General features: G+C 34.0%; 2 protein-coding genes across 2 annotated transcripts in view; both read left to right on the top strand.

Annotated features, from left to right (window-relative positions):
- LOC114320614 (clathrin heavy chain 1) overlaps positions 1-10416 on the top strand; it is a 24917-nt gene extending 14501 nt beyond the window's left edge. Inside the window, exons 27-30 of the mRNA XM_082903915.1 lie at positions 73-258; positions 1506-1628; positions 1709-1819; positions 9875-10416. Of these exons, the coding sequence (XP_082760041.1) occupies positions 73-258; positions 1506-1628; positions 1709-1819; positions 9875-10039 (585 nt within the window). The 3' untranslated portion in view covers positions 10040-10416. The remainder of the gene's footprint in view (positions 1-72; positions 259-1505; positions 1629-1708; positions 1820-9874) is intronic.
- LOC114320623 (ran-binding protein 1 homolog b) lies at positions 10135-15273 on the top strand. The gene is made up of 5 exons (XM_082903916.1): positions 10135-10269; positions 11086-11300; positions 11387-11538; positions 11628-11753; positions 14598-15273. The coding sequence occupies exons 2-5, from the start codon at positions 11152-11154 to the stop codon at positions 14798-14800; spliced, it is 630 nt and encodes a 209-aa protein (XP_082760042.1). The 5' UTR covers positions 10135-10269; positions 11086-11151; the 3' UTR covers positions 14801-15273.

Here is a 15273-nt window from a genome sequence, read left to right as displayed (position 1 = left end):
AGAGGTGTTATTGTTATTTACCTTCTATAAAATCAGCCTATTTTTAATAATGTTTATGATATGTTCAAGCAGATTGAAAAACATGAGCTTCTTGAGATGAGGCGTGTAGCCGCTTATATTTATAAGAAGGCAGGAAGATGGAAGCAGTCTATTGCATTGTCAAAGAAAGACAGTCTTTACAAAGATGCTATGGAGACATGCTCACAGTCTGGTGACCGTGAACTTTCAGAGGAGTTGCTTGTTTATTTTATTGAGCAGGTATGGTTCTCTTTCAAAATGTTATCTCTGTGAGAAACTAATATACTATTTATTCAGAGAAGAAGCCTGTGATTTTCTTGGATGGGATCAGTTAATAACTTCTTAGTGTTAATTGTTAGTTATATGGAATGTATGAGGATTGATTATGTTGCCTCAAGTACAAATATATATATATATATATATATTTAATGAACCTGATCTATTTGTAGAAACAAAAAATTGAATGTTTATTTTAAAAAAATTTACAATGAATTTTCTTTTCAAAGTATGTTCCTAATGTATAAAACTAGCATAGTAAGATTTTTGAACCAAGCATCAATCATCCAAGAGTAATGCTACACTATCATATTTTTTTATATGTATATAAAAAAATCGAGGTCTGAACACTCTTATAAATTGTATTCTACCAATGCTACATTTAAATTTTTTTTTTTAAAAAAAAAAAGAAAAAAAAGGAGGAGGTAAAAAGAGGTTGGAATACGTTGGACCTGACAATTTCAAGAATCGCATGAAAATTAAATTGTGAATTGAAATTTGAATCGTATGATTCACCATTGATATTATCTCAAGATAGATTCACCCATAGATTTGCATAGATCAATGAATGAATTGCAAACTGAATCATAAATCGCGCAAGATTCTAGCAACTATGACAATAGATGCATTTGAGTATTTCCTTTCCTAATTACTGTACCAATAGAGGCCCTAAGGCAATTACTTAGTGTCTGGCAGCCCTAAGAATTTTGTAGTGCACCAAGCAATGCCTCTTAATCATAAGATAATTTTTTACTTTTTCTTTATCTCAATATTTTAATTTGGGGGGCATGCTTTTAGCCAGTTTAGGAATATTTGCTCAGTGTGTTTTTCTTTTTTTTGCTATTGTCTCAATTTATTCAGAACTTTGATGTGGGTTGGCTTTTTGGCTATTTTAGCATGGGGCTAAAAAGTCTCGTTTGGGATAGGCATTTTGGTTTTTTTGATTTTTGTGAGAAAAAAAATGAAATGATTATGGTTTGGATTATTGGGCTAAAAGGCCTATTTTGTCTTTTTGTGGCTATTTTAGCCAAAAAGCCCCATTTTAGCTTATGCCAAACGAAGGCTAATATTTCATCTTTTATTTAAGTTTTCTGGGGTAACGTTTTTCTTATGTTCTTTCTGCTGACCTTCAATCATATTATGTTAAATTTGTTTGCTTTAGTATGGTAAACCCAAGAAAGATGTGTCATGGTTTTAGCTAATATATGCAGGGAAAGAAAGAGTGCTTTGCATCATGCCTTTTTGTATGCTACGATTTAATCAGGCCAGATGTTGCTCTTGAACTTGCATGGATGAACAATATGATTGACTTCTCCTTTCCATATCTCTTACAGGTGATCCTGTTGTTTCTGTGCCAATTAATTTTCATTTTGTTTCTTCAAAAATTTTCTCATCCTTGTTTTTCCTCATTTAGTTTATTCGTGAGTACACTAGCAAAGTCGATGAACTTGTCAAGCACAAGATTGATACCCTTGGTGAGGTAAAAGCTAAAGAAAAGGAGGAGAAGGAAATGGTTGCACAACAGGTATGCCTTTTTGAGAATCTTTTTTTGTACCACTCAGTATCTTGTTTTTCTCCTTTAGTCTCTAGGAATACCTGTTTCTTCTGTGTGCGCTGCTTTTCTGCAAACTGCAGGGTTTTTAGCAAAATTATTTGTTTTATCTTTTAATTCTAAGAGGTTAATAAGTGTGAGTTACTTCCGTCCCTTAGGCCATGTTTGTTTGGGCGGACTGGATTAGGTTGGATTAATATTCCCATAACTAATAGTCCTGAGATTACGAATCCCTTTGGATTCTGTATCCTATCTTATGTTTGAATTGAGTTAGGATTATAAGGAGGGATTAACAAAATATTATCCAATCTAATGTTTGTTTAAGAAGATTGGAATGGATAGGATATGACAAGACATGGGACATCTAATATATTGACCATAATATCCCTATTATAATTAATGTAAAATTTTGCACTAACGTGTTATAATTTTTTAAAAATCAAATTTCCCTATTGTTGCTCCACATCCATTTATTCATTTGAACAAAAATTAACCCACTTTTTTTTAATAGAACAAATAAAAAATCATTCAACTATAAAATTTATATATACATAAGCAATTATTAAAAAAAATACACTGCTATTTTAATCATCCAACCATGCATTGCCCAAATTCAAAAAAATAATTATTTGAACAAAATTTAACCCCCACTTTTTTTTAATAGAAAAAAATAAAAATCATTCAATTATAAAATTTATATAAGCAAGCAACCATTAAAAAATATGCACTGTTATTTTAATCATCCAACCATTCACTACCTAAATTCAAAAAGGCATTCATTTAAACAAAATTTAACTCTTTTTTTTTTTTAACAAAAAAATATCAAAAATTATTCAACTATGAAATTGTAGAAATATAAATCTATCATTCATCATTTCAAAATAAGCATTCTAAGTAGCATATTTCAACATGAAATAGCAAAATATGAGTAGTTCAACAAAAAAAAAGAAAAAAGAAGTAACAAAATGTCAATCTTTATTACATGCATTAGAGTAATAAAAAAAACTAAGTACGTAGAAGGACATAAAAACGTCACGAGTTTGTCATGGAGCACTCCTATGTAGCAACCTCATCACCCACCTTAGTTTGTCATCATGTGTCAAGCTGAAGAACATGCCAAGTTTTTGAGCACTTTGTAATATGATCTCACAAGCATCTAGCCTTTCATCAAGAGTAATTGGCAACTTAATAAGTTCATCTTTCAAACTTGCCTGTTTAGATGCGAAATCATGTTCATAACCCATCCTTCGACCAATGAAATCCAGCTTTTCATTGGTGGTAGAAAATACCTCACCCAACTTGTTAGCAATCATGGACAACCCTTCCACTACATCATCATTACCTCTAGGCCTCTTCTTGTTGTCATTCTTTTTTGTAGAACTTTCATGTGGTCGTTGACTTGATGAGCTAGAGCAATTTATTCCCTCGCTGATATGACTATTCATACCCATATGTTCAAGAAATGAGCCATCATCTGCAAGACTGTTGAACAACAATTCTTCCTCAGCATTTATAGCATCAACTGCATCAGCAAGCCTTCAGCAAACTCCCCCGTAGTTCGATCCTTACCAAATATGTGGATCCATGAGTCGAAATACGGAAAACTTTTGTTTCGCAGGTTTTTCGCATTGTTTTCCCTCTACAATAACCAATTTCAATTAATATCTCCAACTTAAGATTAAAGAAAAATGAATCAAAAAATTAACAACTTATACAAAGTAACTTAAATAAAGTATTTTACTTGAATGTATGCTTCCCAGACACTATCACTCTCAACATCAATTATTTTTTCGGTGTCGTTCCACCCAAAACCACTGGTACCAAGCATTCTTGTTGCACAGTTATAGTGCTTCTTCCATATCGTTATCTTTAATTCGACGTGGGGAGTGCTACAAAGGTTTGTCTCGGGTAGCATCTCCAACAATTTCACCTCTAATTTTATAAGGTAGCATACATGTAACAAATCCATGAGACAACAATCACCAACAAAAACCATATAATTTTTGCAAAAAATGGTTCAACAACCACAAGCTAATACAAGTTCCAAGTACAAATCAAATGAAACTACATTAAACTCGTAACAAGTACTTTTACAAATATTGAAACTATCCTTGTCCTGCCCCCTTACTAGCCAACCAATTGTTGTATAGTTGTATTGCAAGTGTATCCCGCCACCCAGTCCACTCATTAGATGTCTCAACGGTGTCAACAACATCATCTCCCAATTGAGGTTGATCTTCTATGTTATTATTTAGCCTCTCTTCTATGGGGTCAACAGGCATCTCTCGACGAATGAGGTTGTGTAACAAACAACATGTTGTGATGATACGGTTTTGAGTTCTAATGGGTAGTATGACGCACAACGAAGTATTGCCCATCTTATTTTTAACAATCCAAGACACCTTTCTATGACATTTCGGGCTGATGCATGTTTCATATTAAAAAATTCTTGATAATTAGTTGGAGTGGCCCCTGTTCTCCAAACAGACAAATGGTATCGTTGGCCCTAATAAGGTGCTAGGAATCATTGTCCATTTGTATACCCGGCGTCTACTAGGTAGTAGTAACCTATATGAGATGCTATATATTAGAATCCATTATTAAATAAAACTTAGTAATTGCATCAAGCAAAGTTAATAATTTTTTAATTACCAGTTGGAACTCTTAAGCCATTGGGTCAATTAATCGCATCCCTCAAAACCCTAGCGTCTGGAGCTGACCCTTCCCACCCTGGCAACACATATATGAAGTTCATGTCCTGGGAGCAAACTCCTAGAACATTGGTAGCAATCTCCCTCTTTTGTGTTCTATACCGTGCTTGATAAACGACTGGTGCACGAACTTTAATATAGGTTCCATCAAGTGCTTCAAGACAATTCTAATAAATAGAAGACATTGTAATAATTATGAGTTGTAAAAAAAAATGTGTAATGTATTTTATTAAATGTTTTATAAACTACATTTACCTAGAAGCAATTCCACCTTAGATCAATGCATGCTTGTGTTATAGGATTTGGTGTCCTAAGCAAGTGGCCTTGGAGGCACAACACAGCTTTTAGGACATCATTGAAATGTCAACTTACAGTTTCTCCGGATCTAAAGAAATTGAACTTAAGTTTTTGTACTTTTAACTCGTGTGCCAAGACATAGAGGAACAAGACCATCTTATCTTCGAAGGTAACATTTTTTGAATGCCCCAACCCGCCTATTGTACGAACCATATGGTATAATGTCATAAAACAACGCCTATCCATATGAAGTTGTTCAATGCATGTAATGTCGCTTTCTCTCACTAGCCGGTTAATGTGGTCCATCTGTTCTTGCAATCGATTGGGCCCTTGAATAATGGTACGAGGATACTTATGAATATACCTCTTCAAGACAATTTCAATGGCAATATATGCTACAACACATAAGGCGTACAATTCTTGCATTACAACTTGCAACACTACGTATAGCTCAAGCTCCTCATTACTCTCATCTCCAAAACCATCGAAATTGTAATCCATCTATGCAAATAGTGATGCACGTCAATATATTAGAGCACAAAAAAATTGCATAATTCCAAAAAAATTAACAAAACAAATAATAATAATAATAATAATAATAATAAAGAAGATCACTAATTCCAGTAAAATGCATATGTAGAATATATGAGCATAACATTATAAAAAATAAGAGATTATCACCATTGGGTATCTAAGAAAGAAGCAAGGAGATTAATAGTACTAATTCCTCATCTCTTCTGCTTATTTGTCTTTGTTTTCTTGTTTTCTATGCTGATTCTAATTCACATTCCCTTCATTTTTGTGAAGATTAGAACTTTGTAGCTAATCTTGAATGCATACTATGGGTCAACCGCTATGGGTCATAATCAAACACAAATATGGGTCGTAACGAAAATCACTAGTTTCATAACCCATTTTGATTTGATATTGTGGTGTGATTTCAAATTATTTATTTATTTATTATTATTATTATTTGTTTTTGGGCTGCCGTTGCCTAGGACTAGCCATTTAGTAATTTAAGGTAACAAAAGATGGGTTGCTAGAAAAATTTTCTGCAACTAAAGTAATTAGAACAACACTTTGCTTTGATCTGTTTACTGGCATCATTTCTCTAAGCTGTGGAACTAAACATTAAAAATTTTAGGATATACATTATAAAGAGATGTACGCTTTTAAGTACTTGTAATTTTTATGGAGCTCATTTCTCTCTCCTATCTGGTCTCCAAATCACGAGCAAAGATCTTCTTAAAATGTGATTGTAATCTTTAGTAGGAATGACCTAAACAGAGTTCCTCAAGCTAGAGAGTGGGAGTTGCAGTGGGCTATAGAGAATTGCAGGAAAAAAACCCTTCAAGAATCTTATTTTCAACCTCTCCTTGGAAGTCTCTGTTTACCACTTGTGGAGCACTAGGGATAACAGAGTGTTTACTAAGGAAAAGGAGAGTAACTCCTGTACTTGTTATAGTTATATTTAAGCGGACAAGATTCAGAGTGTTGTCTTAGAGGCTGGAGGATAAAACCCATTTTAACTAGAAAATTTGCATGGTTTTACTTATCTACTTTGGTTATAGCTTAGAATTCTACATAATAGCAAGTTCTAATTTGTACAAGGGGGGATGCTCCTTATTTCATTTTTTTTTAAACTGGGTTTGCCTGGAAACTTGTATCAATCTATGGGGTTGTTTGGGAACCCAAGTTTGAGGCTAAAATACAAAAAAAGCCAAATAGCCTCTAAACCAATGATTTATATTAAAAATAAAAAAAAGCAAAAAAAAAAACAGCCGGCTGGGGCAGCCTACACTGTCAGCGTGACAGTGTAGGCAGAGTGTAGTAGTGACAGCCTAGTCCACAGGCTGAAATGACAATTTTACCAATTTTGGAAAAAGTGAGGTTAGGGACAAATTTGTCATTTCAGCCTCAAATATCATTTTAAACACATTTTTCAATATAACAACTCAAATTAAAATCCATCTTATCTTACCAAATACAAAAACTAAAATAGCCTACTAAAAAATAGCCAAAAAGCCAAAAAAATAGCCATTTCCCAAACACCCACTATATGAATATGTTCTTGAATAGCCTTAAAACCCTTCAAATTCACAAACCAAATATAAAACCGTATTGTTTTCAATACACAGACATATAAATAGAACTATGTCCCCTCCTAATGTTGTCCAAAACTTGCCTTAAAAATCAAAACAAAACTTTTGCCTAACACTGAACAAATATGAGATTTCAATGTGAGTGAAAAACTCATAACCCTAGATATGATCTATGAAGATGAAGAGAGAGAGAGAAATAACTATAACAACAACAATGTAAAACAAAGATTCATAGCAAATCAAACCACATAATAGCACCGTAAATCAAACCGAACATCAATGGAAAAAAAAATTTACTCACCGAAATTTGTTGAGATCAGTGAATCGTGGTACAAAAACGATGAATGATTACTTCAGATCAACAAATCGTAGATCCAAATCGATAAACAGTTGCTTCAAATTTGTGAATGGTGGCTCCAAATTGGTGATCGGTGGCTCAAGATCAACGACAAACTTTGGAGACTCTCATCCAAGGTTTTAAAAAGCAGCCGCAACCGTTACGTAACGCCGTTACGTAACGGTTGTGGTGGTTACCGTCACCCGTTACGGCTGCTTTTGCACAGTGATTGAGATACACAAGTGTGTCGGCAGTAGCGGCTGCCGTAGTGGTCGTAACGGTGCCATAACAGCTGTAACGGCCTGTGACACACTGTTACGTAACGGTTCCGAACCGCTTCTTTCGAAAAAAACACAAAAAAAACTGAAAGTGGAGGAAGAGGGATAGAGAGAAGACTGAAGATAAAGAGAGAAGATGGAGGAGTAAGAGATAGAGAGAGAGAGAGAGAGAGAGAAGAGGGAAGATAAAGAACATATTATTGATTTGTTGCAACTTTAAGACCTATGTTATTCTATTCAGCTACCATCACTCAACTATTTTGTTTGTGTGTGCCTATCTATATATTGTTTGAAATAATAATAATAATAATAATAATAATAATAATAATAATAATAATAATAAGTGTGGTCATTAGCTATTTGGCTTGATTAAAATATGTACATATATATATTTAGGTTCTTATTTATTCTTTTACTTTTGTCATTATTTATTTTATATATATAATAGTTAGTGATTGATTTTTTGTATAATATAAAGTTATTAGTTCTTAAAATAAAATGTAAAAAATTCAATTTATAGTGATTTAAAAATATGAAATATATTGGATCAGACTTAAAAATTTATAAAAATTTATCAATATTTATTTTATACCCAATAAATATAATCATGGAAAAAAAATATGCATATCGATAAGTTTTTTTTAAATTGTGCGAAAAATAAAAAAATTCACGGTTCCGGTTACCGCAACCATAACGCTACGGCCTTTACACCCCGCAACCGCAACTGCAACCGCAACCGCAATCGCAACCGTGTCACCGCCACCGTTACGGCGACCGCAACCGTTTTTCAGAACCTTGCTCTCATCTCATCACAACAATGTCAAAGAAGACTGAAGGTTGTGGAATAAAATAATCAACGAATATAGATATATGGTAAGGGTTATTTTGGTGATTTGAGTCTAGACTTTGGCTTTTCCCCAATTTATATCCCACCCCTCTCTGTGGAATTGAATAATCCATTATATGTGGGATACTATATCCGGATGGATTGTTAGTTCGTACTTCAATTTTTTAACCAAATATCGGATTAATAATTTTATTGGACTATTAATCCAATCCTAAGCACATGTCTGCCCAAACAAACATGGCGTTAGCGTATTAAAAAAAAAAAAAAAATTTATAATAATATACCCTTTATTATCTCTTGGTAAGTTTGTTCCATTTCAAACTGGAAAACTGCCTATTCACATGTGGCAGTAAGGTTTTGTACATCAGACCTTTCCCAAAAGCCGTAGTGGTGGCAGCATCGTACAGTAGGCAGCCCCTTTATCTCATGGTAAGAATGAATCCATTTCTAGGTTCTATCTTGCTGATGTGAGTCCATCTGTTTAGGAGTTTTCAAATGTCCTATTTAAGTTGGTTGTCTATGGCTTTGAATGCATAAATTCTCCTTGATTGACATATTAGCTATAACTTCATCATAGCCCTTTATTTAAATTTTGTTCATTTGGCTATGATTCCAAAGTGATCTTAGTTATGAGATGAAGTGGTGGTGTACCATTTGTCTCAGAACAATGACCACTTTGAATCATAATGGGGGCACATGATATACACCTCTTTGCGTCTGTGTACCACAGAATTAGCCTAGATATATTATTATGTTACCATGTAATTGACATATCCGTGTTCAATTTTTTAGGGTTTGTAGTATCAACTTGTTTTTATTGTGTCAATGTTTCCCATGTCCATGTTTATGCTTCATGGTGTAAAACATAACCGACTTTTAAGAATTATATGGCCTCTTTGTACAAGGTGACGTGTTGGCTACCCACACAAGTGAAACACTGCTTCACTTGTAAAGCCGTGTATGACACAATGTGAGGAAGTGTCCACAATTCAAATATAAATTTCATGTTTGGGACGCTTGACATACATCTAGCACAATCCTCAACAAATGACCTGTGTAACGTAAATGCATCTTGGTTGGAACCATGTTCAAAACTCGCAGGAACAAGATGAGCATGACTTGAAGTGCCACTTTTTTTTCCCCCAAGAGAATTTTACATTATACACGTGGCCACCATAAGTTGAGTGTGCAATAGACGCTTTTTAATATAGGTACAAATTGTAAAGACAAATTATAGTAAGAGAGGAGTATACATAACATGATAGCCCAAGGCATTTGTCAAGCTTGATCTGCATAATTTATTGAGGTTACATATGTGTTTCCTGATAGTCTGTTAGATGTAATATACTTGCAAGAATATATTTTTTACATAATCGAAATATGTGCCATCACTTTTTCTGCTGCAATACTTGACATGGTAACACGGTCATGTTAACTTTAATTACTTTGGCTGCAGAATATGTACGCTCAGTTGCTACCTCTTGCTTTGCCTGCACCACCAGTGCCTGGAATGGGAGGACCTGGGATGGGTGGAGGTTTTGCTCCTCCACCACCAATGGGTGGAATGGGTATGCCTCCTATGCCACCTCCTTATGGCATGCCATCAATGGGCTCGTATTGATTGTGTGCTTATGAGAAATGGTAGTAATGCCTAGTTGACGTCAAAAAGCTCTGGAATCTCCTGTTTGTGTTGCTGGCTTTGGGAGGAAACTTGACGCTCCAGTGCAATGCTCTGTCTCTCATCTCGTGCATGTTTGTAGGCCCAAAGATATTTCTCTCAATGTTCCTTTGTTAGCTGAGGCATCATCTTTCTCTGCTTTGGATACTGATCCGTGTACGACTGATCTTCAGGTGACTGGTGGATGTAGTTGATGGAAAATTGGCTTTTGTGGGTTTTTTTTTTTCTTTCTATGGTTGTCGCTAGATTGCCATGTGTACAGGACTCACTTTGTAATTTACATTGTATTAGCTTCATTACTGAACTTTCTGGTTTCCCAATGTCTTCAGAATTTTATACTTCATCAACATTGAAATTTTGTAAAATGGTTCAATATCCTCAATTAATCACATAAATGCCAACAATTATGATATTTTGTAAAAAAAATATTAATATCACTGAAGGTTTGAATTAAAATTAATTATTATCAATTGATGAAGGGGACAATTGTCTAAATTGATAATTTAATGAGATGAATTTATAAAAATGTGATTTTAATTTCTTTTTAAAAAGAAAAATTTTAATATACACTCCTTTTAAAAAAGTTATGCCATATGTATTTTTAATTATATCATTTTTTTTATAGTTATAATTAATTTTCTTCTTTAATTATGATATTATTTTAATTATAATTTACATTGTATTTAGTTATGATATATATTTTTTTAATTATGACTTAAAATATTAAAATTATATAACTTTTTAAATTTTTTTTTTTTTTGAGAGATGTATATCATACATAATATTTTATTATTTTTTTTTTTATAATTTAAAATAAAAATATTCAATTTTTAAAAATAAAAGAACAAAGTGATATGGAGCAAGTGCAGGCCTAATTAACCCTAATAATAACTATAGGTAGGAGGAAGGATAGAGACAGGCAGACATCAACAACTGTCGGAGTCTATATATAATCTAATATTTTCTTTTGCTTTTTCTTTCTTTGTCAGTCAGTCCGACTATTTGCTAAACAGTCTGTAACCCTTTCAAGTCCAATCCCAAGCTCTCTCTTGTCAATGTCGAGCCCCGATCCGGAGCACAGAGAAGAGGAAGAAACCCCCACCGCCGAAGATGAAGACACCGGCGCACAGGTCGCCCCAATCGTCAAGCTCGAACATGTTTCCGTCACCACCGGCGAAGAAAACGAACACGCCATCCTCGATCTGTACGCTGTCTAGGGTTTTGCTTCAATTTCTAGGGTTTATTGTGTTTTTTTGTTTGTTTGTTTGTTTGATTTCTGTGTTTTCTCAGGAAATCAAAGCTTTATCGATTCGATAAGGACGGCAATCAGTGGAAGGAGAGAGGCGCTGGTACCGTGAAATTTTTGAAGCACAAGGAAACTGGCAAAGTTCGGCTCGTTATGCGCCAATCGAAGACACTCAAGATCTGCGCTAACCATCTCGGTGTGATTACTGTTCCTTTTTTAATCTTTAATTGCTTGTATATGATGTTAAAATTCTGAGTGTGTGTGAGTGAATCTATCGTTTTCCAGTTATTCCTACGATGTCAGTTCAGGAACACGCCGGGAATGACAAGTCTTGTGTTTGGCATGCGGCTGATTTTGCTGATGGCGAATTGAAAGATGAACTCTTTTGCATTCGATTCGGATCTGTTGAGAGTAATTTTTCTCACTTGAATTTTTCTAATGTGTTGATTGTTAGCATTTTGTTATGAACTGAATTGCTAGTATTACCTACCAAGTTTATGTCTTTGATCTTGTTAGTACCTAATGTTGGCTGTTTGGTTTTTGGTTCTCAGAGTAAGATGTAGATTAACCCATTGGCTAATGTAAACAATTATGTAGGGGGAATAAAAGAGTCCTGTAATTATGAAAGGGGTGGTTGGAATTGAGGGCAAGAGAGCCATTTATTAGAGTGAAATGTACAATGTATGTGGTTTTTGCAATTAACATTGGAGATTGAGAAACCATGTTGTGTGGATGGACAATAAACAAGTGATTTTTATTAAACATGTAAAATGGAAGAATTATACACCGACCCGAGACAGCTGTTTTCTCAGCTTGTTTAAAAGTAGAAAATGCCCTGATGCCTATCTGATGTTGGGTTTTCTATTGAAGGATGTTGTTTTCTGGCTATCTTGATATCCTCTGTTTTAACTTGATGATCTTTATCGTTATAATCATGAATTCTTTTGCATCTTTTATACTCTGAAGAATTTGTCTACAGGAAAAATGAAAAAGGAAGGATTAAGCATTTAAGCCTTACACTTCTGTAGTTGTATCGCTTGCTCTTCTTTAGATACAGAGCAAAAGAAATGTATAGTGCCACATAATGCTTTAAACACTTTCGTGATATATCCCAAAGATTTAAGGTTTATGTTGGTTTAGTTGCCTTATTTTTATTGCAAAATAGATTTTTTTTTATTTTTATATGTCCTCTATTTTTATGGTAGTGAGGCAGCAGCAGTAATTTCGTGGAAGCATAATTGTCAGGGATTTATGAAATTGTGAAATTGGTTCTTTAGCTTCCACCACAACTGTGTTTCTTAATTTTATTTCCCTGTGCTCTTCAAATCTGGAAAATCATAATTTCTGAATCATTTCTGCATGCTAGTTCTCTAGATTCTGGATTCCCCTCTTTTTGTTTTAACTCGTATTAGCTTTTCTGTGCTCTTCAAATCTGTAAAATCATAATTTCTGAATCATTTCTGCATGCTAGTTCTCTAGATTCTGGATTCCCCTCTTTTTGTTTTAACTCGTATTAGCTTTTCTGTTATTTCAGCAAATGCAATATTGAAATTGGACTCTTTTTTTTTTATTTGTTTATTAAAAGAAGAAAAAGACTCGTTGATTGTGTATTGCAAATTTACTGGTTGAAAAGATTAATGTTCATTCTAGTTATTGCTCATTTCTTGTTCCCAAATTTACCTTTGTAGGAATCTAGCAGATGTCTTTTCCACACATAAGTGAAACAAGAGAAAACCATTGGGTCATCGAATAGCTGCTATCAGTTTTGTAGCATCATCATTCTCACAGCCTTTTCATAGAATCCTGAGAAATTTGTTAAGGCCTTTGAACTCCCTTCATCACCCATTCTGACAATTCAGTCCCATTGCCTTCATGAAATTGTCCCTTGCTGGACTGCCACTTCTTTGCCCTTAACTTTTTATAGCCTCATTACCTCCATCCTCAACCAAAACACTGGATAACTTTAGCATTTTTGTAGGACAACAGCTATTTAGGGGTGGCATGGTTCCTGTGTATGTGACTGAATAATTTAGGAGTGGTTATTTGGTGGTCTTGGAGCATTGCTCCACACCTACGAAGCACTGACACTACAAATAGGTGATGTAGTGGTGTTAGACACGGACATGTTTATTTAATTAATTTATTTGCATGGGATATCCACCAGGGACACTTTGGGGACATGCTATCTAGTTTTTTATTTTTATTTTTTATTCTTCTTTAGTGTTTTTGATAGATGTTGAATGTTTATTATTTTTTGCTTAAATTTAAATAATTAATAAATCAATCATAAAAAAAGACATAAACGATAAAAGCTATTTTTTTTTTTTTTAAATATTGAATTGGTGTTAGTTTTTGTTAATTTTGATTGTTGGTGGACGTAATATTAATCTACATAATAAATAATATATATAAAAATAATTTTTTATTGTTATGTTTTGTCCCTATTTTTTTAAAATCATTGTGTCCACATCTGCATTTGCATTTGTGTTTGCATCTGTATCCTTACTTCTTAGCTCCACACCATTTATCACATGACACTTGTCATGTTGTATCCTTCAAACCAATACAAAACTACTGGGTCCCATTGTTATACCTAATAAAAATTATATTGGGACACTACGTGGACTTGTCCCAAGACAACCATATATTTTTCATAATTTAAAGATTGAAAACTTGCATGGAGGATGATGCATAACTTAGTAGGTGATGATGTTTTGTTTTGTAAGTGGTGGATAATTTAGTAGATATCCACTCAAAGATTGATAATGTGGTGTTAGTTAATTCACTAGTTTCATGTGGTAGCATGGTGGTTAAACTAACCATGAAGAGGGGATTCCATAATGACACTCCCTTGGTGAGTTTGTACGCGTGAAAATGGAAACTTAAGTTGGGCCTCTTAATTGTCCAAGGATTTTCTTTTTTTCTGTGTGCGAGCTGATGTAGCTTTGGAATCCATGATATCCCTGATTCATTCTATGTCCTTGTGTTTTTGTGATGATGCTTCAGAATCCATGATATCCCTGATTCATTCTATGTCCTTGTGTTTTTGTGATGATGCTTCGCCTTAGCAGTTAGCATATCTTTTGTAGCTCATTGTCATGTCATTAGGTGTTCCTACATACAGTTAGCATATCCCTTAGCAGTTAGCATATCCCTGATTCATTAGGCGTTCCTGCATACAGTTCTATTTTTGTGGTGGGAATCATTCTAGAGAATTTTAATTTCATAAGTAACCCTTTCTCTCTCTCTCTCTAGATTGCAAAACTTTCATGGAAATGTTTCAAGAGGTAGCTGAATCTCAACAAAAGACAGGAGAAAACAAAGATGCATCTGCTGCTGCTGGGCTGCTCGAGAAGTTAAGTGTCGAAGATAAGAAAACTGAGGAGAGGGTATCTGAAACTGAGCCTGGGAAAGTGGATGCAGAGAAAAAGGGTAAGGAGCCTCCTTCTCCAACTTAAGGAGGGACGGGGGCACATGGGCGGAGCCATGCATGAAGTAGTGGGTTCAATTGAACTCACTGAAGTTTGATTTTTTTTTTATTTTTTAATTTTTAAGAATTATGTAGTATTATATAAAATTTTTGTGATGTTTTCATAATTGGCACCATTAAAATTGTTCTAAAAAATAGATTTATCTCCCCCCCCCCCCCAAAAAAAAAAAAAAAAAAAAAAAATTCTTTGGTTATCATATTTTTATACTATTTTTTGTTTAGCACACAACTATTAATGGTTGAATATGAAAATGAATGAGACCTGTATGGATATACCATTAAAGCAGTCAATTGTGTATGTCACACATTAGATGGTGGATAAAACATGATGTAAAAATGTGGTGAGTGTAGTCTTATTAACATAACTAGTGGGTGGCACACACGATGTGTGTGCAATTTAAATTAGTAGGAATAAAAAAAAATAATAATGAAATTAATATT

The sequence above is a fragment of the Camellia sinensis genome, chromosome 14 (genome assembly GCF_055761805.1).
Source record: "Camellia sinensis isolate YWXY chromosome 14, ASM5576180v1, whole genome shotgun sequence".
In the NCBI taxonomy this organism is placed as follows: domain Eukaryota; kingdom Viridiplantae; phylum Streptophyta; class Magnoliopsida; order Ericales; family Theaceae; genus Camellia; species Camellia sinensis.
The sequence above is the reverse complement of the archived record's forward strand: the minus strand, read 5'-3'. Positions and strand labels throughout refer to the sequence as shown.